Source organism: Diprion similis, chromosome 6, assembly GCF_021155765.1.
Source record: "Diprion similis isolate iyDipSimi1 chromosome 6, iyDipSimi1.1, whole genome shotgun sequence".
NCBI classification, from domain to species: Eukaryota; Metazoa; Arthropoda; class Insecta; order Hymenoptera; family Diprionidae; genus Diprion; species Diprion similis.
Window position 1 is genome coordinate 23617934 of NC_060110.1, and position 26104 is coordinate 23644037.

General features: G+C 36.5%; 1 protein-coding gene across 2 annotated transcripts in view; it reads right to left on the reverse strand.

The window, feature by feature from the left end:
• The window catches only part of LOC124407148 (E3 ubiquitin-protein ligase TRIM9), a 58250-nt gene that overhangs the window by 6949 nt on the left and 25197 nt on the right, over positions 1-26104 (reverse strand). Inside the window, exons 3-5 of one of the 2 annotated variants that reach the window (XM_046883001.1) lie at positions 4194-4289; positions 2471-2864; positions 1294-1326 (exon numbers count right to left, since the gene is read on the reverse strand). In XM_046883001.1, the coding sequence (XP_046738957.1) occupies positions 1294-1326; positions 2471-2864; positions 4194-4289 (523 nt within the window). The remainder of the gene's footprint in view (positions 1-1293; positions 1327-2470; positions 2865-4193; positions 4290-26104) is intronic. The other variant, XM_046883002.1, reaches the window with a different exon arrangement.

Here is a 26104-nt window from a genome sequence, read left to right on the forward strand (position 1 = left end):
TCTTCCAACTTTTATTGAGACCGTCCGTCAGATTCATCGTTAAATTTCGTTTCGCCCAATGTGATATCGGCGGTTAAACGCATTCGCGAACTTCTTTTTTTTTCTTTTTTTCTTTTCTTCCGGTAAGTCGGTCGAGCGGCAGGATGACTGGAACTCGATTCCCGAGGGACAGCTAGACTGGGATATCACAAGGGGGATAAAACCCCCCCAAAGACCTCTTCGCTGGCAGCGGAAAGACTGTATAAACTCGACTGGATGCAGTCAGGTGCGCGAGAGCAAGGCGGAGAAACACGTGTAACGATTTCGGAATGAGTTTCTCCAAGAAAAGACGATCTTTTACTACAATTCGCGATTTCGTGGATTTTGTACACTCTGCATCGTAGATGTTGAACTCTTGTAAGTTTACACATATGGAATAGTTACAGAACGAGTTCTAAAAATTACAAAAACTTGACGAACTTACATGATCTTGTTTCACTGCGTTTAGCAATACAGGTATACCGAATATTAAAGGAATGGTTTTTGAAAATCAATCGTGAAATGAAAATTGCGTAAAATTATAGAAAGTAGTTGAACACGCTAGAATAGTATAAAAAATTACGTTTCGATAGTTGGATTTATTGTGATGATCTGAAATGAGATTTCACTTCCCTTGTGTTCTCCATTTTGAATAATTTCCACGTAATAAATTTTTACTGGAAGATATCTCGATAACGGAAGAACGGATTTTGATGATTTTGGTTTTAATCGACGCAGTTTTTCCTAATTTGAATCTGATTAGATTTTGAAAAAAATTGGATAAACTATTCCTAAGCTGTTTGCAAAAATGCACCCTTTTTATCCGACGATAACTCGAAAATGGATCAATCGATTTAAATGAAACTTGGTTTGGATTTATCTGACTAAAAAGTGGCAGAGCGGTCTCTGAGTTTCCTGCGGAAGTAAAAATCATCACGTCGAAAATTGTCATTTCCGTAAATAACAGGAATAGCCGGTAGATATTTCCTGCCTATTGCGATTATACCTTGAAGCATATCCTTTTGTCCATACTTCAGTCGGTTTTTGCCATTTACCAATGGCCGACTTCGACCCCGTGTAAATTCTATTTAGTTCCGGTCAAGGTTCGAGTGTGTTGTGATAGATTCCGATAAAATAATCAATCGCCCTCGAGGCGTTTGTGTTGTTTGTGTTCGTGCAGTGCGTGCATGTTCAGGTGTATATTCGATACCCATGTAACGTATCGTCATCATTCATTTCGGATTGTTTGATTGTTTGATTGCTTGATTGCTTTACCTGCGGTCGGATAACGGTCCTCCCCATCGGCGGCTGCAGCGTCCAACATTACAACGCTGTTTATAACACGAACATGTTTTGACAAAAATTTAACCTAACACGCCCAGAGATCAAAATTGGAGCTGAACGAAACTGCAGTTTCCGGTTTTCTTTTTGGAATTTTGTATAAACCCCAAAGACGAAAATATGAAACTGCATTGAAGTTTCTTATTTTCCATCGATTCTTATTACGATTCAAACATCATGAATTCAATTTTTCTAATCACATTCCAGAAACGATGGAAATAAACTCAACTCTACTTTTTTACAAGTTTTAAAACGGATCTTGTGATATTGCTGCATTTATTCGATTGCAATGGATCGTCTCAAGTTTGAAGACACATCCTCTCACGTTACGAAGCTTTAGAATCATTGTGAGTATCTCACAAACTTTAAAACGCGAAATGAAATTTTTCAACACATGAGATGGAATATTTGATAGATGCAATACCACAATTAAAGTACAAAACAAAAATACATTATTTTTCAAATTGACAACCACTCTGAAGCAAGATTCTCTGAGTATTCAAAATGTCTTCACGACATTATTTAACAACACAGATCGAGTGTTGGTTTGAAGAGGAAAAAAATGTTTATACCGTGTCTCCATGCGAAAAGTGCGCACCTTATGCGCGAGCGTCAAGTCTTTTAAATTTTATTGGCCGACAGTTTCCCCCTGATTGAGCAGCCGACGCAATACCAATCACGACTGTCCAAAAATGTCCCTAGGAGCCCATCGTTAACTGTAAACTTCTAGGGATATTTTCTGACCGTTAGCTGTGTGCTCCTAGAAACATTTTCTGACCGTTAGCTGTGGGCTCCTAGAAACATTTTCTGACCGTTAGCTGTGGGCTCCTAGGGATATTTTCTAACCGTTAGCTGTGGGCTCCTAGAGAAATTTTCTGACCATTATTTGTGGGCTCCTAGGGACATTTCCTGACAGTCGCGATTGGTATTGCGTCGGCTGCTCAATCAGAGGATCAGCCAACAAAATTCGAACGACTTGACGCAGGCGTATAAGGTGCGCACTTTCGTCATGGAACACCGTCTAACCAAATCCGGATTTCCTCTCGATGAAATGAAATCTCAAAGCGGGCGGTAAGACATCAAGTGCAGTATAGAATAGACGCAGACTTACGTTTTAGCTGCACGAAGGTGAGCTGATCGATGGCCCTGCGAAGGGGTTTGTCGTCGAGGGTGAGGTCGAGGAGGGGCAGCCTCGCGGCTTCCTGAACACCCTCAGCTGCGCCCCAGGAGCCGGCGGCCGTCGACGCCCTCACCGAGAGCATACCGCCGACCTGGAGGAAGGCCGTGCTGTCAGTCTCCTTAAGGGCCTCGATGCAGAAGGTCAGGAGGGCCGTCGTCGCCTGGAGGTGGGAGGCACACCTCGCGACGTGTTCTCGCAGCGAGCGAACCCGGTTTTCGCGAGTCTGTCGTGCGGCCTCGATCAAACGACCCTTTCGGGCCTGCAGCTGACCCACCAGGGTTGCCACCCTGTCGTCAACTTCCCGTTCCAACGCTGCGCACTCTTCCTGTAATAGAAGGAACGTGATGGTTTTTTAACTTTCCGTTTCTTTGTTTTTATTGAAAAAAGGAAGTTATTGTAATCAGTCTGAAAATGAAAAGTTGAGTTTTCACTAGATTTTTACGACATTTTTAAGTTTAGAGAATCACTTCCAATCATTTTCAGACGGACGTCTGCGTGTGTGTATGTATTAGAGTGTTGAAAAAAAGTAACTATTTTTGTTTTTTCGATTTATTACACGGTTTCCTGAATTTTAAATAATCCCACCGTTCCGAATTGACAGTATTTCGTGAAAATACGTAACTACATTCACTCTTTTGTTTTTCTTAGTTTTCTTTCTCGCATTTTGCTGAGAAAATCCAACTGCTGAATTAGGAATCAAACATATTTTTCAATCGAACTCGGTTTAGTTGACATGAACTCAAGAATTTTAGATTATACATTTTTCTGAGACAATTTAATTGAATTTGACTTAATTTCAAATCTTATTCTGTTACTTCAAATAATTTCAAGTAATTGATCTAAGCTCTGAAGTTTAAATTATACGTTTCTAGAACTTTATCAAATCTTATGCGATTTCGCGTGTTTTCTCCAGTCAATTCAAGTTACTGTCAAAAATTTGAAGGTTTCCTGTTTTCAAGATTTGTACACGATTTCAAAAGCTAAAATTCCGATGGTTTAGAGAATATCATCAAATCTTCTAAAATTAAAATTCCCCAGACTCCGTCGATAAGTAGAACTTCCTTCTCCTTAATTTGTTAATCCGACTCCGTTTCCGGACATAATTCGATGTAGAATTTTCCGCTCTACACGATGGTCAAGTTTTTTTTCGTCTATCGATAGCAGTTTTTGTAGAAAACGCAAAAAGCGTCAAATGTTACTGTTTTCTCAAAACGATGTCTATGCAGCTCGAAAAATGAGTTCCAATGTAGGTTCCTGAGGATTGAAAATCCCTGTACAACACAAAAATGCAACCACGTCCCGAATGTTTTTAATTCAGACCTATTTTGACTGGACCAAAATGGAACCCATCCCCCCTCCCTTACTGGACCCCTCAGGGAACGTCGGCTCGTCAGAAATTCCAATTAACACGTTGGTGCAGGAAAGCTTAACAGAGATAAAGTGAGAAATGAAGAGTGAGAAAGAGAGAGAGAGAGAGAGAGAGCGGATGTATCCTCTTCGCACGTTTGACAGAGCTCGAGTGAAGAGTGCAGAGTGAAGAGTGAACTGGAAGCTGGAGACTACGAGCGTCAGGAGGAGTAGAAAAGCGGAATAGACTATACATTACTGGTGCAGGTACAACACAAGGATAATAACTGCGAGGCAACAAACTCACGTGAACTTTGTCCGTCATTCCTTTCAGCCTCTGGATAAACTCGGTCGTGGATCTCGCCCGTTCAGACAGCTGTTGCAGATTCTGTGATAACTCCGTCTGAAAGTAGAGGAAGAAAAGAGAAAAATTATTTTCCGACTACTTGTGTTGGAGAAAATATTATTAAACTATTTATCAATTTCGTTACGATATTTTTTTTACAAATTTATTATATTTTTAACCTACGAAGATCTTGTCAATAATACCTACTGAGAAAAAATATATTGAATTTATAATGAAAATCTCTGGTATCGATGCTTCGTTTCAAATCGACTCAAAATTTATCAAAATACGTAGATTCGTTCGATTTTAGGACGGATCGTTTTATTCCGAAAAAAATTTTATTGATATATAAATAAATAATATACATGATCAATATATGAGAATATTGAATCGACTGTCGATAAAAAAAGAAAATACAGAATAAAAGAAATTTCAGAAAAATTTGTTTAGAAAATATGGTCTTCCGAATGAAATTAATCCATCATAGAATGACAATATCGAACGAATTGACTAGATTTTTGAACAATTTTTGAGTGTTCCGATGCAAAATATCGAGATCTAAGCTTTCGTCCGAAGTTAGAATGCTTCTAATTTTTTGTATATTTCAAAGAGATATTCGCAGATAACAACGAATACTATAAATTGATAAGCCAAAAAAAAAAAAAAATATATATATATATGGCTTCTTAACCAAATAGTTAAGAATGACCGAATATAATCGATTTTCGATTAAATCGGTTATTTGTTTCCCATTAATATATAAATCGAGTATAATTGAGTATTGTTCATCGCAATCGGTTTTTGTTTTTACTCCCATGAACTACGCAATGCAATATCAATTATTATCAATGTCTTACTTACTAAGTACTTATTTGATATAATAAGTGAAAGATAAATTAACATTTTCGTCTGAGCTAAGAAAACATTTTTAATGACATTATAAATTGTCAAAAAAATTTCCTGGTATTAAGACTTCATCCTGAAATTTACGAGATTTTGATTTCAAGTGCATCGTATTAAAAAGAATACAAATTAATTTTTACCGATTTGATTATTATTTTGAACTCGATTAATCGATGCCTCTCCAAAAACGCATTAAGCGAGGACTTCGACTGACTTGATGTAAAAAAAATTTCAAACCTCAGAGCCTGGTTCACCCTAAATGATAATTAATTATTGATATCGATGCCTCGGCACCCTTCAAGCCTTGTTTCACCCCTGGCCCTCCTTTCTCTCAGTGCCGGATCAATACAGGCGCACGTGACGCCCCGATCAGCGATGACGGGCACCGGGAAAATAGTCTAGCAGTCCAAGAATGGTCTCGGAATTGCGTGAGGAAATTTGCTTTTCTGTTTCGTTATTTGTTTTCCATTTTTTCATTTATTTATTTCCCTTTTTTTCCTCAACACGAATATTTTTTCTTCATTACTCCAAAAAAATTTTTACCACTCGAGTTTCGATCTTCCGTTAAATTTTTTTATTCATATATATTCATATATTTTTTTTTTTTTTTTTTGTGTGTGTTTTTTCCAACAAATCGTGACTTTGATGTTATTTTATATAACCGCATGATTTCCGGTTTGACAATGAGTGCGGATCTGAGTCCGGAAACGGCGTGCGTTTATTATTATTGTTATTATTATTCTCGTTCTTATTCCGCGAACAATTTTGCTCCTAACACCTACGATTTCTTACAATTCCCCGCCGGATCACGCGAGCGAAATTCTTTAACAAGTACCGGATGTTCAATTACACGCGAGCAGCGACGAAAATAGCTTCTCGAGACAATGTTATTATACACCATATATATATATACACATCTTGCAATATTCGTAGCTTTCACCGTATTTCATCATTTTCTTCTTTTCCTACCTCGTACAGTTATTTGTTCTTCTCTCCGATCTCTGTATACCTACTTTATAATATTTCTCTCCAGGCAGGATATTACAAATTTTCGTTTTCTCGATTTCTCGAAATTTTCCGCCTCGCTTTTCATTTCTCAGGTATATTTTTATATGTATAATACATTCACATATTTTTTATCCTATTCTTTCCTCTTTTTTCTTCTACATCTTTTTGTAACCTGAATATATATAAATAATAACTTGGCCAAGGTGAAGTTATTTCGTCATTACAAAGTTAATTACTTATTTCTTTCTATATTTTTTATATCTTCTGCGTAGTAATATATAATATATTATACATATATATAGTTTATGTACATCTGAGTTTACATACTTTATATACTACTTCAGTGGCTTCTCATGCATCTTATATGTGCGTATATATATATATATATATACAGAAAGCCCAGCTTTAATATTATCTATTATATATATATGTATATGTATAATATATGTTGTATATCCGAATAGCGTGGATGACTACATTTTTGGCATTATTAGCATATGAAAGGTTGGTAGGTTATACAGATGTTATCAATATATATACGAAGCCTGTATGTATGTATGTATGTATGTATGTATGTTCGACGGCAGAATCGCTGAGGAGGACACGACTAGAAACTGCGAGTGAAAGATAAGCATGAAGCATGCATCTTGGTATAAGCAATATATAAGGCATTCTCGGCAGGAGTGAAACGAGGATGAAACGTGAACTGATTTTCGCATAAGTAGATATATATATATATGTATATAATACTTGAAGTGAAATGAAAAAAATAGAAGCAATTCTGTTTTCTCTTTTTTTCGGCGCGTTCACATTTACGAACATTAAGATTTTAGAAAATAAAAAAATAAATAAAAAACCAAACATCCGTCCTCGCCTATGTTTTTTTTTTTTTTAACATTTTTTCTAGTTTCACATTTTGCCAGAAGCTGGAAATTCAAATCATTCCCAGAATCCCGCTCTGTGCACCTGCGGGGAATTTTCAGGATGACTGGACACCCCTGGTGATTACTTGGAAAACTTTTACCCTACGGATCTCGTGGCGAAGTTCGTGCGAAAGGAGGCGTTAATTTTTACAACAAGGGACGATGATTACAAGTTAAATAACCCCTCCCCCCTTTCCCCCCTCTGCGCCCTTGTAAAAAATAAAATAAAATAATGATAATAAAAATAATAAATAAGTTTAAAAAACTTATTAATAGTTTATTATTACTAATTGTTTGATGGAAGTAAGTAATTAATTATAATATTATAACAATCCGATGGGCTTTCCTTATTTTTTCTCTTTCTTTTTCTTCTTCTTCTTCTTCTTCTTCTTCTTCTTAATCAACTACTAGGTTTTATTATTTAATAATGCAGTGTATCGTATCATGCCATACATGATATACGTAATAATACGAACCTCCCGCAGTCTATAAAGAGTCTAGACACGGCGAGGCGGAGGTTTAATTAAGATAATAGCGTCTCGGCTACAGACTCATTGTCATCTCGGAGGGTCTGTAGCCATTGTTTATCAACGCGTGTGTTCGTCGTGCAGGGAATCGTATAAAATAAAATTTACGCTATCACGCTTGGGGTCTCAAACTGAATTGAAAGAAGAAACTCATCGCGGAGATTTTTCGAGAAGGAAAGACGCGATAAGTGATAATGAAATTGATCGAAAATCGCTGACAATTAATTAGGGGGAAGAAAATTGTTTAAACTATATGCCATGGGAAAATTTTGAATATTTAAAGATAAAACCACTTGAGATTTTTTTTCACTTCTCGATATTCCAATACGAACGCCCCTTATAGTTCAGTCTAGAATCGAAGATAAGGAAAAAGGGTGGACTCTATCAACCCTGTGCCTTGTATGAATATAATTTTCAATCAAATGAAAATAAAGTAGGGTACGAATAAATATATAATATGAGATAGCGCGACGGGTTGTGAGGAAGTGTGAAAAGGTCCATGGATCTAAAAGAAGAGAGAGAGAGAAGCGTAGGTAAGACAGATTTATAGCTCCAGAGGAGGAATTGCACAGGTCGAAAAGACGTTGGATATAGTAAATGTGTGTAGGAGGATTTTCCTGTATATGTATAGGAATGGGTTATATAACAAACAGACGCATTCTGTGCACGCTGAAATGAAAAAAAAAAAAAAAAAAAATATATCTCTAGAAACTTTCAAACCTAGAATAAAAATTTATTATTAGAGTGCTTTGAATGAAAAAAAAGGAAAAGGGAAAAAAATAACTCCCTGCTGGTTGCACGAGTCGTCGGCGATTTTGTAAATAAAATCTTTAATACGTTATTTCTATATATATGTATATATGTATAAAATATAAGATAAACAAAGGTATAAAGTAATAAAAGTTTCCGAGGAACGTAAAATGACAAAATCGATTCCGATACTCGGGATGTTCTGCACTTCCGTGAATTATTATACCTATAATCCATATCGCGAAAATGCCAGCTTTATTTCAGGATGGAGATAACACGACGCTCATATCCATGGAGAGGAAGCCGATGAAAAAAGAAAATATAATACGGATTAGAAATTTATATTTTACTTTGTCTATTCTCCGAGTTTTTCGTTTTTGGAGAAAATTACATGGGTCAGCAAAAAAAAAAGTGTTTTTTTTTTTTTTGAGTTCGTACTTGTAAATAAATAAATTTCGATTCTATATATCGAACAATAATCAAAATCGTCATTTATCAATTACAAAGTTTGATTTTGTATTTATTAAAAAAGAATTCTGAGACTGGTTTCTAGATGTGAAATTTTCATTTTTTCCACGTATAAACTAATAAAGGAAAACTTTGTTTTATCAGATAAAGTTTACTTTTGTAGAAACCAGAACGTGTCGTTTCGGATTTCATGAAAAATTATCTACTGTCTCAAAAATTTATTGTAAATCACTTTGATTAAAAAAATTTGAAAATGCAAAACCAAAGTTTGTTGATATATTATTTCGTGCAATATTAACTACATGATCGATTTTTTTTTTATAATACTGTTCTCATAACTCATCTTTACACGACTCATTCTGCTGATACGTGTTTGTTGTTTTCTCCTAATTATCTTCTTCTTCGTTATAATAATTTCTCTACCGATGTCGAGAGTGCATTGAGAATCACGTTTGTATATATACCGTCAGGAAGACCTTCTTGATTCAGCATAATTCCAATGACCCAGTTCAGAGATATTATATATAAATGTATATAACGTACGTTAATCTAAAGATACGAATTAGTAGACGTGAGAATATATGCATATCCAAGTTCCGACTGCATCTCGCTATGCACGTGATACGCTTGCTTATAGACACCGCGTTAATCTATTAACAGAACTGACACTATTCGCAGATTCTGTGTTTCTTCCATTATCCCCTCCTCAACCTTTACTTTACAGTAAAAGGTATAAATATTCACGCCGGATGACAAGATAATATTTAAAATTGAATAAAATACATTTCAAAGAAAAAAAGAAAACTTTGAATAGAATGTAAAAAAAAAAAAACCATCCCAAATTAAGTACCAATAAAACTTACAACAGTAAAATACAATAAATCATTTACATAAAATTATTATATACATTATACCAATAATATATGCATATAAAGGGCTTATAAATGGAGGGCTTGTAAAAAATAAAAATAAAAATAAAAAAACGAACAGACCAAGCCTTGTGTGTTCTGGACCATAAGAGCCAGGCAGAACCAGAGCTGCTGAAAGCCTGTCTAAACAATTTTCGTAGTAACTCTATCCGTCGGAGAGATAAATATTGGAAAAAAGATACTCAGAGTATCACGTATGCAGCGGTGATTCGATCAGTTCGTGAGAACGAAAACTGTAAGCACTTATACTGCATGCCGCATATTGAATTGGTTTAAAAAAAAATCTTGAAGCATATATCTATATAGGTGTATTATAATATATGAATACATGCATCGAGTTTGATTTATATGCAGCTAACGTAAGTGGATGCAGCGCGTATTAATGATAGAAAGTTACGATCAATATATCGGTGGTATATATAACGAAACTTATGCATCACACTTATGCATTACACAATATGCGAGCTGCTGCACGTATTTAGATCTCCTTTTTTTATAGACGAGTTAATGGGACGCAGAGACGGTGTCGATGGGTCAAATCGACGCAAATTGCCGATCGATCAAGTATAAACCGAGAGAAATGAAACCGCGACGACAATAAACTTTGATATGTAATAAGCGAGGAATTGTTTATTGCATGTTGTCTCGTTATAAGATCGGTTTCGATTAGTTGCGTGAGTCGTTGAAATTTTTTTCTTCTTTTTGAAATGTGACCCAAAGTAAGAATTTATCAGGTGCAAAGCAATTAAATAATTTTGTCAAAAGAATCGTATTCGAAATGAAAATGTGAGTGAGGGAAAAGTATTTCTTAATATTTTTGACAATCAATCACCGTTGAACAATTTTTAATAGGTATAGAAAAAATTTAATTATATAATAATTTCAGGACGTGGCGTGAATTTTTATTATATATTTATATATACGATCGCGTGCCAAAAACGATACTTCGGCGCAAACGAACCTCTTTGAAGTCCCTGTGGGGCAATTTTGTACTTCGTAGGGGATGAAAAGGAAGAAGGGCGTGAATTTTTTACAACCTTTATTGCTATTTGTTTTTTAATTTCCACCCACCCACTTTCTCTTTCCTTTTTCCCCGCTGAATAAAATTCGCCTATTCACCGAGAATATTCGACGTGGTTATAAAATTAACTCGTAAAACGATCGTGTACCGTGACTACGGAATTTGCAAAGTAAAAAGTGAAGAATGAACAATATTAACGACACCGAGAAGCAATAAAAATTAACTGACAGACAATTTAATAATAAGGCTTTTGATATGCTTAAAAGGCTTCGTATAATTAGTCTCACTTTTACCACCGTACTTTGCTTAGTTTGTGAAAAGCTTTTTGCTTTCGAAAGAAAAAAAAAAAAAAAGCCGATGGAAAAGTAAACGCAAACGATAATAAATGAACAAAGAACAGAAATTTAAATAAATTTTTATATTTACACGTCCTATATAGCATGCAAATATATATACCATAATTTTATACTTTGTAGCTGTTTTAGCAGCTTAATTATTATAAGTGCGCTTGAATTTTACGCGCGAAAATATATCAGCTTATGCAGACACGGTGCAACCGCAGACTCGCGGTTTTGCGGTTTCGCGGTATATTTCGCGCCATCCTCTAGCAAACCAACACCCTACAAATATCCGCGACCTTCTTCCCTTCTTTAGATTCCGGGACAACTTTAATGCAAGCGGAATGGCTCGAGTTGCTCCACGAGATACAGAATACGCGAGATCTGCTGCAGGTACTGGTAGATCAATAAAGAAAAAATATCAGTAAAATAAAACCAAACAAACAATCATTTCACAAAATTTATTTCACCGAATCACATTCGGAAATTTCCTTTTTTTTTTTAAGCAAGTTAATTACGGCTCGTAAGAATTATCAGAAGAACTAGATTTCATAGTTTGCTCGACTTGGCATGGCACGCCCTATACATTGGCGCGTATAATGTGCCATGCGAATGACAGGTGGATAAATATCAAGCTAGGATAAGAGAACAAAAGAAGAAAAAAAAAAAGAAGTAATTAGTGCAGAGTAAACCGACGTTCATAATCGACGCTGGAGATTTTCTCAACGAGTCGTGACGAGACAAAAAGGGGAAAAAAAAGGAAAAAAGCAAACCAATGTAGAGTATTATACCTGTTCACCTCTCTTTCACTTCCTATCTCGCTGTTATCTAGGTTTGTTCCCTTTGTCACGGGGCAATTTGTTCGTTTGAGAAAGGCGGGTCCAACAGCTGCTGCATCGCTTGTATTGCCTTTTGTCGTTGAAATGATTAATTCCACTTCTCCTTTTACCTCTCAATCTTTATCTGCCACGGCACCGTATCCCTTCGCTTATAATATACACACCGACAAAAATTCGCCGCCCCTTTTATATATATTATAATGGACGATGCTCACCCTTACACCCTTTCGCTTTTATACGAGAACCGTGAAGTGAGTCACAAAAAGAAAGAGGCGGATTTTTCATTTTATTTCGCTCTACTTGCCAAAGCTTTTTTCGCTTTTTCCTTTTCTTTTTCTTTTTTTTTTATACCAATATCCTTACGTATACTATTATACGAGGGCTCTCGAGTATTATTATGTAATGAAATTCGTCTTTCATCTCGAAACCTGTTCACAATTTTTTTATTTTTTTTTATTTTTTTACACACCGCAGATGCATATAATATCGTGTTCATTATACTTATATGTCCTTTACGGACAGCAGGATGTGTCCCTTATCCTTATATTCACAATTCACCTTTGATATACTCCGCTGCTCAAAGTATACAGAGAAAGTAAAAAAAAAAAAAAAAAAACTGTTCATCAAATTATTACAAATATTGGGGAAAAATGTATTTTCAATTGAAATGAATACAATTTTCCTCAATAATCCAAAATCATTTTTCCACTAATGATCACTTTTTCGCCTGGGTCAAATGATATTCCATCAAATTCATAAAAAAAAAAAAAAAAAAACACCTCTGTTGCCTAGATTGGTAAAGTAAACAAATTCTTTCTCCCTGTGTGTCGAAGCATCCATTTGTCACTCTGATATCGATGTACACAAGATTGAGGAAATGTATGTATATTATAATTGAAGAGCTTTCACCGATCCAAGTTTAATTATCTGGCAAGTTGCTACGGTAGATAATTCATGAGCAACGGTTGAGCAAATGTTTGATTTTGAGGGTAGCTATGCAAGCATGTTATACAGCGGACTCGATTATAGGTATAGAAGGTAAAGTGTGTAAGGATTTAACCCGACAAATCGTTGGGGTCGAAACTCAACCGAGCCAGTAAATGAAGGAGACGAACAGCGTGCCGAACACGCGCATGCATGTAAATGTTGAGCGAGCTACCTGAGGGCTTCTGGTCCCGAAACCCACCGGCGGACCGTGATAGGCTTGTTTGATGTTACAAGGGTTTAAACCGCGTCTCTATCCGCTCGGTGATTTACGAATTTACCAAAAAATCTCCTCAGCCCTAGAAGCTCGGTGGTCTTGCATGCAAAACGACGTTATATTTATACGCCTTAGAAACGGTTAGAGATTTGAGGTATAAATCGATTCGGATAGTCGCGTCAAAAACCACTTGTTCGCATTTGTAGTATGCGTATGCGTTCAAGCGAGAGCTTGGTCCTATAGGAACGCCTGATTTCTACATTCATTCTTCAAGAGCGTGAATTTTATATGGACAACTGATTTTGACTCAATCTCTTCGCATTTCTACAATTCTGGGCACATTTTACCGAAATACGCCTGCATTTATGCAATACAGGATACATTCAAACAAAATTCGCCTTCATTTATGCAATTCAGGATCCATTCAGCCAGGATTCGCCTGCATTTATGCAATTCAGGATATATTCAGCCAAAATTCGCCTGCATTTATGCAATTCAGGATATATTCAGCCAAAATTCGCCTTCATTTATGCAATTCAGGATCCATTCAGCCAGGATTCGCCTGCATTTATGCAATTCAGGATATATTCAGCCAAAATTCGCCTGCATTTATACAATTCAGCATACATTCAGCATAAGATTGAAAATTCAGTATCAATTACCTGAGACGGGTTACATAATTGAACTTTTTTGTTTACACCCAATTTCGACGAACAGTAATTCATTTTATTAGTATCAATGAATTCTACAAAAACCGGATGAAATGAATTTTTTATATGTACAAATTGTCGATTTAAAAAAAGAATAATATCGTTATTCCCAAAAGTTGTTGGTAACTCAACTAATTCCGTGCTAATTCGTTGATTCTTTCCTGTTCCACCACATTTAGAGAACATTGCTTTCACATCACTCAACTTGGTTAACCTGCGCCGCATTTATTTCGTGATTCTTCGGTTGGGACAGTGTTTTGACTGGACTGTACACCTGATACATTCTTAATAATTCGCCGCCCCCATTCCCCGAGGGAATCCCCGTCGAGTTTTGAGTTTAGTAGCCCTGGAAGGAGAACAAACAGGGTTAGGACAGACGGGTGCAACCGGTTGCCGCGCTTTGATGCGCTCCTAAACAAACTCCCAGCAGGACTTTGCACAGGTTACACAAGGACGGGGGTGGTGGCGGCACACGTGCAGCGCTTGTCCTCCTCCTCCATTCACTGGGGACGGCGGCGCAAGTCGGCGTCGCGACGCTCTCGTCGGCGAAATGTTTAAAGACGAACAGCACCCATAGTCTCATTGAGAATTTAAAAAACGAGTAAAAAAAAAAACATTTAAATAACCCGCATCGGTGTTATTTGTGCCAATGACGGTGTAAGAATTAAACAACATTTTAGTCACAACTCGAAATATCAACTATTTGAGAAAGGTTTCATAATTACAACTTTCCAAATGATTTAACTCTGGCGTTTTTTATTCAATCCTAGTCTTTTTTTACCATTTTTCTTCACCATACATAACTGGCCTGAAAAAATTTTTATCAACAGTTAACCACACGGTGAAAAAAAACAAAATTTTTAAATAATAAAGATTGGTTAAATATTTTTCAGGGAATTTATGATCGAAATGACCAGATTTTAATCATTTTGAGCATTTCTAATTATACAATATTTTCTCAAATCGTTAATAACTCAGCTTCTGTAGTTCGAATTTCGCCATATTCATTTCCATTAAATACTAGTCACGTTGTTCATTCGAATTCCTAATCATTGGTAGATCTATTAACGACTGGAAGTCTAACTTCTGGAGCTTTTAGAAACCGTTTTTTATGTCTTCCCAGCTTTGATTCCGTAGCCCATTCACTATTAAAGAAGGCAAGTCGATGTAGCGTAAGCTACTAACCGAACCACTGATGGTTATTGATTGACCGTCAGACTCCGTCCCGCCGTTTCACAGGATCCGGGATCCGTTCTACATCCCCCAATTCCTCCCCCCCCCCCCCTTTTCCTCACCACTCCTTCAGGAACCCTCGGGAGCCCCTCCAGGCCTTCCTGTGACAGGCGGCGACGTTGCTTACATTGTTCCCACGGCTAAGCACGAGCAACAAAACGCCGTATGCTACCCCCCCCCCCCCCCCCCTCCCCCCCATTCCGCCCTCAGGATTAGTTTTACACATTTAGGGATATGGTGCGTTCCTCGCCAACTCGACCGTCGCAATGCACGGCTTTAAATTCCGAACGATCCGAATTCCGAGGGATCAAATTTCGAAAAATTGGTGTGCATCAGTCGTTTTGAAGGGGCCTAATTCGAATGGATGGTAGAAAATTTGGTGAATTTTTGGAATTTTTTTTCGTCGACAGTCATTTGTGGCGTTCAATTTTAATTTAGTTTTTCTTCAAAAATCAGTGTATCAAGATCTACTGCAAAAGTCGGGGGACAATGTTTTTTGGTTGGTAAAGTTCTTACGGAGTTCATGCTGAAGTTAGATCGTTTCTTCGGGACTTCTGGATTTTTCATCTGTGTAAAAACAAATTTGCTATCGTCGAGCCAATGAATGATTTTATTTTATTGAATCAAAGATTTTAGTGGTGCACATCAACAAGCTTACTTTTGAATAAAAAATAGGCAAAAGAATTGAACGGCTATATATTATACCTAATGAAAATCATCCGGAATTTTTACCTCGTGACTGCTTAGCAGAAATTTAAACAATTCAGCGATCAATGGTAAATCTGAATTTTGATTATTCGCTTCGTAATTTTCTCCCCTTACTTTTCGATTTCCCAATTACCATCACACATTTTGACGTTATTATCCCGACTTTATCGCAGCATTGCAGTTTCGAGTCAATAATTAATTAACTGCACTAATTCTTAACTGTTAAAATAGGATAAATCGTTTGAACAGTTATACTATCGAATGAATTAGGAAATATAAATCGGTCTGAATTATTAATAAAGGAAAAGTGGAAAAATCGTAGACGTCGACGATGCTAATCACCGAGAAAAGGGTTTATTTACTCTTAACAAACCTATATTTGGATTCAGTGAAATAAACGATTATCAAATTTTATAAATTGATCCCAAATATGATTTGTCAACGATTAAAAAATTTCTACCGATCATTATTTGACTCAACTAAAACTAGATAATAATACCAAAACAGTTATTTCACCATATCCAAATAAACATACAATTGTTAAGAGTAAACGAACTTTTTCTCAATGAACGCGCCGCGGATTAACCCTCAATAAATTCTCCCCCTGACTTTCGTCTGCGACTTTGCAATGCGTAACAAACTAATCACGTAATTATTTTATCTATAAGTTAAAATTTCACTTCCAGAGATGCAGAGGGATGTAACCTATCCGCGTATATAAAGGCACGTCGGTTCACCTATACGTGTATATGCGAATCAATTTGCGTACGTTCGTTCGTTCGTTCGCTCCAAGTCTGCAGCTTATACAGTAAAACGCGCGTCTCCTCGTCGTAGAAAATTCGCAATTCGCACGCGAGCGATATAACGGCAATTACGTAACTCAATTCGAACGTTCCCTTACGCGGGGGTTGGAAGGGTGCCTGCCTGCAGGGCGGCTGATATACCGACTTTCAATCGAAACTTCCACCCTCCCTCCCTCTCTCTCTCTCTCTCTCTCTCTCTCTCTCTCTCTCTTCTCCTTCCGCTCGAGCTACCCTCCGCTAGATTGGACCTCAGCCTCCGTCGCCGCCTGTTCCACTTCCACATCCCCTCATCCCCTTATCCACTCATCCCCCGTCAACGGAGGGCGGTTTCAATGAAATTTTCAACTCTGCGTAGCAGCGAATGCATCTCTCATATTATATATGTATATATCGTTAAGTTCACGTATTTATCCCTTTGCAGATGTATACATACAGTCGCAGATTCTGTGCAGAGAGCTGATTTCTGCACCCTTGGCATGGGAATAGCTCTCTCGTAATATCCTTCTCATGTATATATATATATATATATGTATGTATATTCCCCGGTGGAATCACGAAACGATAAATCTAAATACCTAGGTAAATAGGAATTTTGTCTCCGATATTTGATAGTCTTATTTGAAATTTTATTGCTAGTCAAGAACATGTTTATAATAGCAGAATTAGAAGTTTGTTTTTTTTTTTTTTTTTTTTTTTAATATACAGTTACAATGAAATCAGAGATTGACTCACAGGTAACAGATATTAAAAATCTATTCCACAAAAATCATTTGGATAAAAGTTTCTTCAATGATCGTATAAATTTTTTTCCGCATTTTAAATCATCAATAAAAATTGTTTGACTGCAATTTCTCGATATTTCGATTTAAAAAAGTTCTACTCATTATCAGTCGAGTTGACGATTCTAACCAGAAGATCATGATATTTGTTGTAATCAAGAAGTGAGGCGAGTTCATTAAAAAAAAGGCCTTTGGCCTAACCGGTGAAAATATTATCACATATTTCTCTCCTCTGACGATGAAATTCAACATTTGAAGATGATTTGATATTTTTAACAAATACGATCGATACACGAAGAGTCGAAGTATACCACATGTCACATTTCCAACACTGTCAAAATCGTTAGTTCGATCAAGTATTTTAATTCTTCTTAAGACCAGATATACAACATACGCTTTTAAGTATATATAGACATAAAATCAGTGACAAATGCGTATGCGTATAAAAATGACATAGAAAGTCGCTCGACCCAAACGAGGGTAGGATATAAATCAAAGCTGATTAGCCGCATTTCAAATTCTGTCTTTTTTTTACAAAGATTAAGGATATTTATTTGTGTATGGCGTTCCAGTGAAATGTTTTTTCTTTTTTTTTTACTTTGTATAAAGTGATTGAATGCATACATTTGTGATAAAAAAAAAAGTATTTTTTTGGGTAATGACCACTTTTAATGTACTTGACGAAAGATTTTTGCACCAGAGGTGCTTCTTGGGGGGGGATAAATTAATACATAAATAATGATTATGCGATATTGAAAAAATTGGTGAATTTAAAAAATTCCTAATCGTATAAATAGAAGGACGGAAAGAAAACGAAAGTTCGATTTTTGTCAAATTTGTCGTATTGTTTTCCTGCCCTATCTCGCTGCTGTGCAGCTGCTTCATACCATCTACTCAACTTACGCGTACATCACATACGAGACATTATATACATATATATACATATATATATATATATATATATGTATGTATAAATTTAATATGTACATAACGACCCGTTGCGGGGGTGTTGACAGAGCGTGTGTTTGCATAATATAGAGTCGATCCGTCTCGCAGTCTCCTCGAGAGTCAAGAGGGAGGAAAGTGGAGAAGGGATGCCGCAGAGTGCAGCACGAGAAGTGCAAACCTTTTCCCGCTCCTTCATGTTATACACAGTCATACATATTGTGTACCTGTACTTTGTTTTTGTTGTACGTTTTTGTCCTTTGAGGAAAAAATATCGACTGCCCCCCCCCCCCCTCCCCCCCCCCGGCCATATATACCGGACCACCTATATAAATATGTATATATACTTATGTATCCATCGTACTCGTTTGATCCCTTTGAGTTACAGTAACGGCGATCATGCGCGGAAGTGTATAAGTGCGGGTGAAAAGAGCGGACCACACACTTTCCTCTCTGAACATTTTATGTTTGAAAAAAAGAAATGCAAAAACTTGCAATATATTTATTTATTTACGAGAAGGTTGATAACTGAGAATGACACTAAAATACATAATAATTAGAAAATGCAATATGATTTATTGGAGCAATGAGCTCTCAGAAGCGCAGTGACAAAAGAAATGCGAGGGTTAATAAGATTCCTAATTTAATGTTAGAAAATGGAATAACAATAGATTAATGCGTATAATTGAGAAGCCAATTGTTAGCGTTAGTTACATTGAAATGCGGTATAATGTATTTGAGTATGAATTAACAAGTTTTAAAATTGTATACGATTGCGAATAAAATTGGTGATCAGATCAGCGATACATTCATGTATAGACAATAATTTGACAATTGTAAAGTAAGGAAAAAAGCGCAAAGCATGAGGCAATGAACAAATTTTGTGAACTAGGTGGTTCGACAGGAGACTGTGATGAGAAGGTGGCTTTCCAGCTCCGAAGATTATCAGATAAATAAGCAAACGTTGCTCCAATCGTCGATAAATAACAATAATCGTCTTTCAACTCACGTTTGGCAATTGATTATTTTATGATGTTGGCGACAAAACAGCGATGACGAGGAAGCTGATGTCGAGCTGATTGCTATGAAAGAAATGGCGGTATTGGAAAGGTGATGTATGCGCCATATGCCACGGTAATTGAAACGCTAATTAGAGAAGTGCAATCAAAAAACAAATGATCAGAATAGGTCAACGCCTCGAAAGAGATATAGTATAGATGAATCGAAATATATTAATTTAACACGTGGTGCGGTATGATGACGACGCTACGTACCTACAGTTTATACATCGAAGAGGGGGAACTTCGTAACGACACATGTCGTGAAATTGTGAGATTAATTTAAGATCAAAATCCGTTACAATCATCCCCTTCGATGTTGATCATTCGATCGACATTGATAAGCCTTAAAATTTAAACTTTGCATACAATAACTAGTAAAGAGAGCGCTTAATATGATACAACTTAATCGTAGACATAGACAGAAACTAATAAAGCGGTAAAGTATACTGAATATTTCTACAACTAATTTTGTACATATTTCTGGCTTCTTGCCGTACACTTAAGAACTTAAAATATAATTAAAAGTAATTACAACGAGGTATGATTATAATCCTATCTATCAGTCTATATCTGCGTAACATAGATGCCTGAAAGAATTAGATCTACATACAAAAATACACTCAAAAACTATAACATGAAAAGAGAATTTAACTTTAAGAGAATGGGTGCTTAGTCATCAGAACGAAGCTCATGGCATAACAGCGGGTTGAATTTGATACTTGCGTAAATTAGTGCGATTATAAGCACCTTTAACATTATTTCTATCTTCTACATACGATAGTCCAAACGCATTACCTCTAACGCATCGCGAAATTTTGTACGGACCTTCAGAAAGATGAAAAACATTCGCTACTTGCTTAATTCCAAAGTTACTTATGTAATTCTTGAAAATGATTAAGAATTCCTTCGACAAGATCTGTATTTGCGATATTATTATTGAGATTAGCGCTCATATTTTGTATTTGATTATTCGGTAATCCATTTGTTATTGACTGAGACTGACTATTTGTGGTATCATTGCTTGGCTGAGCTAGCTAAATATTTTCTGTTCGAGTCGAACCTGACGCTGTATCATTTGTAATACCCATACTGTTGTTGCTAGCCGCCTTTTCTGTCAACCGTTTGTCGATGTCCATGAGCTGCTTGATCTGTTGACGAAGCACCTCATTCTCCTTGGCCGATGATGATGCTTCAGCCTTTAAGCGATCTAGCCTTTCTTTCATGACATCCATGTTTGGGGGATTATCTTTATCCGCTCTGTCCTTACCAGCTCTCGTCATCATAACCGTATGAAAATAACATAAATTAGTATTCCGCCAATAATTATTTTTCAATAAATTTTTCGATATTATTCCTTATTAGATAAGAATATTCAAATTAAAATGTTAATTAGAAATCTCATTTATTCGCATTTTCTTTTGTGCCTACTAGTTGGGCGCCAATTGTAATACAAAATAATTAGAAAATCAAATATGATTTATTGAAGCAATGAGCTCTCAGAAGCGGAGTGACAAAAGAAATGCGAGGATTAATAAGATTTCTAATTTAATGTTAGAAAATAGAATAACAATAGATTAATGCGTATAATTGAGAAGCTAATTTTGTCAAAATGCCAAAATTCCAACACGCGTAATCGGTTTGTGTTTAAATAGTCAAAATGTCCAGATCGAAAAAAAAAATGTTCGAATTCACACCGAGAAATTTCAAGTTTGCAATAATTTCACTGCCCCAGTTAGCTGTGGAATATATGAATTCTCGTTTCATACGATTTGGACACGCGATCCAATAATCCGAGCTATTCTGACTCGTACAATAAAACGCAATTTCAACTGCAGAGCGCGGGATCAGAGAACTCATCTCTGTGAGCATACAAGCTGAGGTCTCGGTTATAAGGAACTGCATACCTGGCCGAGCGTGAAAAATTGATTGGTCGACATCTGTCGGCGCTCTCGCGGTTAAAACCGGTCCTAGAAGTTGGAGAAACACGACGCGGAACAACTGACGTGTCTTCGTCTATGCATCCAGGGGGAAGAAGAAGAAGAAAAAGAAGTTGAGAAGCCGATGTGACGCAGTCTGTAGATGCCTATTTGTGTTCAACTTCTGATACGGTAAGCCGGCCGCGCGAAGCTTCTGGAGTCATCGTGACACCAATGACATCTGGTGACGATAAATTTTCACGGAGTTTGGAGTTAGTAACGTTGTTGAAACGAAACGTTGAGGAAAAATCACTGTTTTTTTATTTTAACAATGATTTTCAAGGAACTAGGATTGTATGAGTACGTTTTGTTTTATTACGGTTTACTGAATTTCGAACAGTTCCAAAATTGCGATATACCGATTTTTCCTCAGAATCGTTACGATAACGTCACTAGCTGATTCAACATGATCAATTTTCGACCTTGAGTTTGCAGGATTTTGAAAAGTGATATCAGTGTTAATGTGATATAATCGTAATCTCCGTAGATCGATGATTGAGCTTTAAGATGATTGATGCTATAGTCAGTATTTACCGACTGAGTAAAATATCACTTATTTTTTACTATTATCAAAGCCTGTAGGCAGTACTGATGCGAAAATACCAAATTCAACGTCATTCTACCTACATACAATGCAGAAAAAACTATGAAAAATACAGTTGAAAATTAATACTTGTTTAATAATTTTATTACAAGTCAGTCGTAGAGTCAAGCATTCATCAAGTACAGTTATCACCAAAAATGTACTAATCTTCAACTGTACGACCTCTTCAACACGCGTAGTATTAAAGAATAAAGAACCATAAATCGAAGAAACGTGCCTCTGATGAACATAATTTCTACAATTTTCTACGAATTTTTATAGAAATAGGAAAGTTTCCTACAATTTAGGATAATAAATTGTTTTCTTACAAAATTGTAAGTAATTGTACAGTATATCACAAAAACTTTTCGTAGATTTTCATAAAAATTTGTATTTTTTTAGTAAGAAATCTACAAGGCACTATAATTTTTAACGAAAATCAACAATTCTTTATAAAAAAAAAACTACGCACATATTTACAATTTCGTACGAAATCATACGAAATGTTTCAATTTCTCTAAAAATTCGTAGTTTTAATCATTTTTACCATGAGCATGAGCTGCACGTCGCCGATGCTGATTCGAGGCTCGATACCGATAAGACCGAAAGGTTCGTACATACTTCGTAAGGGAAAGAAGCATGGGTGAACTCGGGGCCTGGTTTCCCCCATGAAATAAGGGGGTTATTGTGATTTTACGAGCGACCCCGGGTCCGCAATACGCACGTTCTCGAAGTTTCGTCGCTGCGCTGCGTGTCGCGAGAAGTGCGTTAGCTTTAGCTGCGGCTACGCGAGTCATATATCATCCCATTTACGCCGGGATTATATATTATACGATCCAAGTTTCTGTGCCAGCGAACAAGGGAGCCGCAGTCATACTTGATACTAGCTCTGATGTGATCGGCGATGTTGCTATAGACGGTCTCTTTGACTATACAGACTAAACAACTTGCATGATATTGCAGCTTATGGACTGAAGGTATGTATGTACACTTGAGGCTGGTTGTTCTGAGATGGCTAATTTTATGCACAAAAGTTTGTTACGTTGGCAATGGAGAATCAGCCCACAGCGCAAACGGGATCAATATTTGTTGTAACATAGTTGAAAAATAGTTAGACACAAGGTCCGATGGACAAGTTAGACACATTATGTGTATCAAATGTCCTCTCTAGATAACAAAACTTCTTGACCGACGCGATGTAAAAGGAATGTAAAAGTCTACTATTCGTTAATAAATTTTATTCGTCATAATGGGAAATTTTGTGAGACGTCTTATTTGGGCCAGAAGAGCGAGTAACCTTTCAAAAGATACCATACCATGACTAAAGAATCTAACCTAAAAATACTAACAAGCATGGTCGTGGCAGGTTATGTTTACGAAGATTGTTCCTGTTTCATGGCCGGCCGACGGTGGCGCTGCCGGCTAATTCTCCATTACCAACGTAACCGACTTGTCCAGAATATTGTCCTCTCAATTCTTCACTCACGTAGCGAAAATCGAGAGTTAGATCGTAAGAGCGATTTCAATTATAGAACTTTCGCGTAGTTATACCGTACATGTTTTACTTATTATAAACTAAAAATAATTTTTTCCAACAAATGCTTAAAAATTAGATTTTCGAAGCCAGTTTTCGAATATTCGCTGGTTCAAAATTCCATAAATAAGAATGTTCAAAAGGTCTATTAACAGTGCAATTTCAATTCAGCGGTAGAAATATTTTTATAAATTTGCAAAATTAATCGAGCTGTAATGCCCAGACATGAAATTTCCCAAGATTCCATAATATCTACATAAGTAAAACCGTTTTACGATGACAAAAAGAAAATCTGCTGTGTATGGGTGCAACAGCTTATACGTACATACATACATTTGAACCCTCGCGGTATTCGAATCGCAAACGTATCATCACAACCTTATCACCATAATCATCACAATCACATTTACATAATGATCTAGGTACTTCATTCACCACTCAACGTTGCAAATGGTTAATTATGCGGAAAACTTTGTGTAGAACTGTTTTGAATAATTGCATAACCTATAGCTATATACGTATCGCTTACATAGATGCATATATATATAATTATCTCGACAGGTGAAACGATATCGTAGGGGATAGTAACGTGTATGTACATTATGTATATACTTGTCGTCATGTATATATATGTATATTGTATACATATGTACACGCAACGATTCTGGGTAAATAGACGTTGTTCAAGGGGTACATAAACAGGTAGGTACGTGAGGTTTCTGAGTAGGTTTAATAATAAAAGCGATGCAGGAACGGCTAAAACGAAGGGGTTTCAGCGCCACAATTTACTTCCGTCAAAGCTAAGCGAAGGGTTGATTTGCTTATCGGCACAACGAATCGCGTTTAATAACTCAGGAGGTATCTGCATAACAATTCTACGCTCGACGACGAAAAACACATTAGGTAGCTTTAACATTTACAGGCATAGGTTTAACATGTATATGTATACGTGAATATAGATCTATCTAGGTACAACGTGCGAGAGACTTTAACGGGCAGTAAACGTGGGTGAAATTGAATGAAATTGAACGAGACACGCGAGCCGACTCTTATAAGTCCACACAGTTTGTCACTCCGCACTTACACTATTGTATAGACGCCTAGGCATCGGTCTATAAGACTTTTTATAGATACGGACGAGTTAAGGTAAAAAAAATTAAAATACTTAAAAGGTGTTTAAAAGTTACGACTGTACAGATTTTATTGAATTTACCGGTAATAAATATCATTCTCGATTCAATTTTTTTCCTCCATGTGTGTATATTAATTGAGAATGATCAATAAATCAGTTGACGATTTATTGATAATTATATTTCGAGAAATTCTCGAAATCGTACGATCAGCTAATGCAGCCCATCACAGAAAAACTTTAGTACAACTGCGATCAGTATAGATTTTGTTTTCTCTTATTTAATACTCCAACTTTTCCGCAGTTATACCTGTACAAAAAAATTCGCAGACTTGGATTTTAAATAAAATAACAATACATCAGTGGAACAAGAACGTACGAATTTGAAATTGTGCAATCAGTTGATATTAAAAGCATATATTTCTGATTCCAACACGTGTATGCGTAAACGGATAGAGCATAAGAGGGAGGATCTGGACGAGAAACGAGCGTAGTTTAATTTTCCGTTCAATTTAATCCCCGCGAAATAGAAATGCAAATTTTTTGCACGCGATGGTGGTTCGACTGCCCCAGAGAAAGGCGCATCCGTCGAATGCAGCATTTGAAACCGGCATATGTGGCATTGATTTCATTATGTACCATAAGTATTGATTTTTCCGTCGAGGGGCGCAGACTTGCTCATGCACTCTACGTCGAGAGAAACGTGACTGCAGCAGCACAGAGACGCCGCTGATACAACAGAGGCTTGCTTGCGTACATTTTTCGTACATTTAAACTAACCGCGAGCCTTCTGCGTGCGCATCGAGACTGCCCGTCGATGTGAAGAGGGTTGGCTGCCCTGTTTATCCTCCAGGGACGCCTTCGATTATGACCTCTCTATCACTGATCATGTATAGCTGAGGTGTGAATTATTTAAAGTCCCGATTTTGAGAGAATTCAGCGAGTAATTTTTGAGATGACTTATCTCGTAAATTCGACAAAATGTACGAGTAGTTTTCTGATACATTACAAAAACACAAATTATCAGGTATAGTAATTTAAAAATTATATAGTCAACTGCATAGTTGATATCGTGATTTTTGATCTGATCATTCGTGTTTTTGCAATTTATTATTTTATCAGATTAACAAAATGTATCATGTAATAATGTATGGTTTGTTTCAGTTTCTGTATTCGTGTCGTCGTTGGTTTCGCCATCAGTAAGAATCATTGAGGACAGATAAGAGGTTGGTGAAAGGCAACGTTGGAGATAATACTTGGATTGATCTGGGAAATTTTTTTGGTCCATTTCGGTTTCCGTATTCAATAATGAAAGAGTCTACAGAAATTTAAGAATTGGAGATTCACGATTCCCAAAAAAAATTATAGGTTGTCCCGGGGCTGTCCTTTATCACGTAGTCAATATAACACCCGATTGGCAGAAAACAGAAGTATAAAAATGAGTTCAGAGCTCGGGTTTGATTACCATAAGAAGAAACTAATATCACTTGTAATCCTTGAAAAT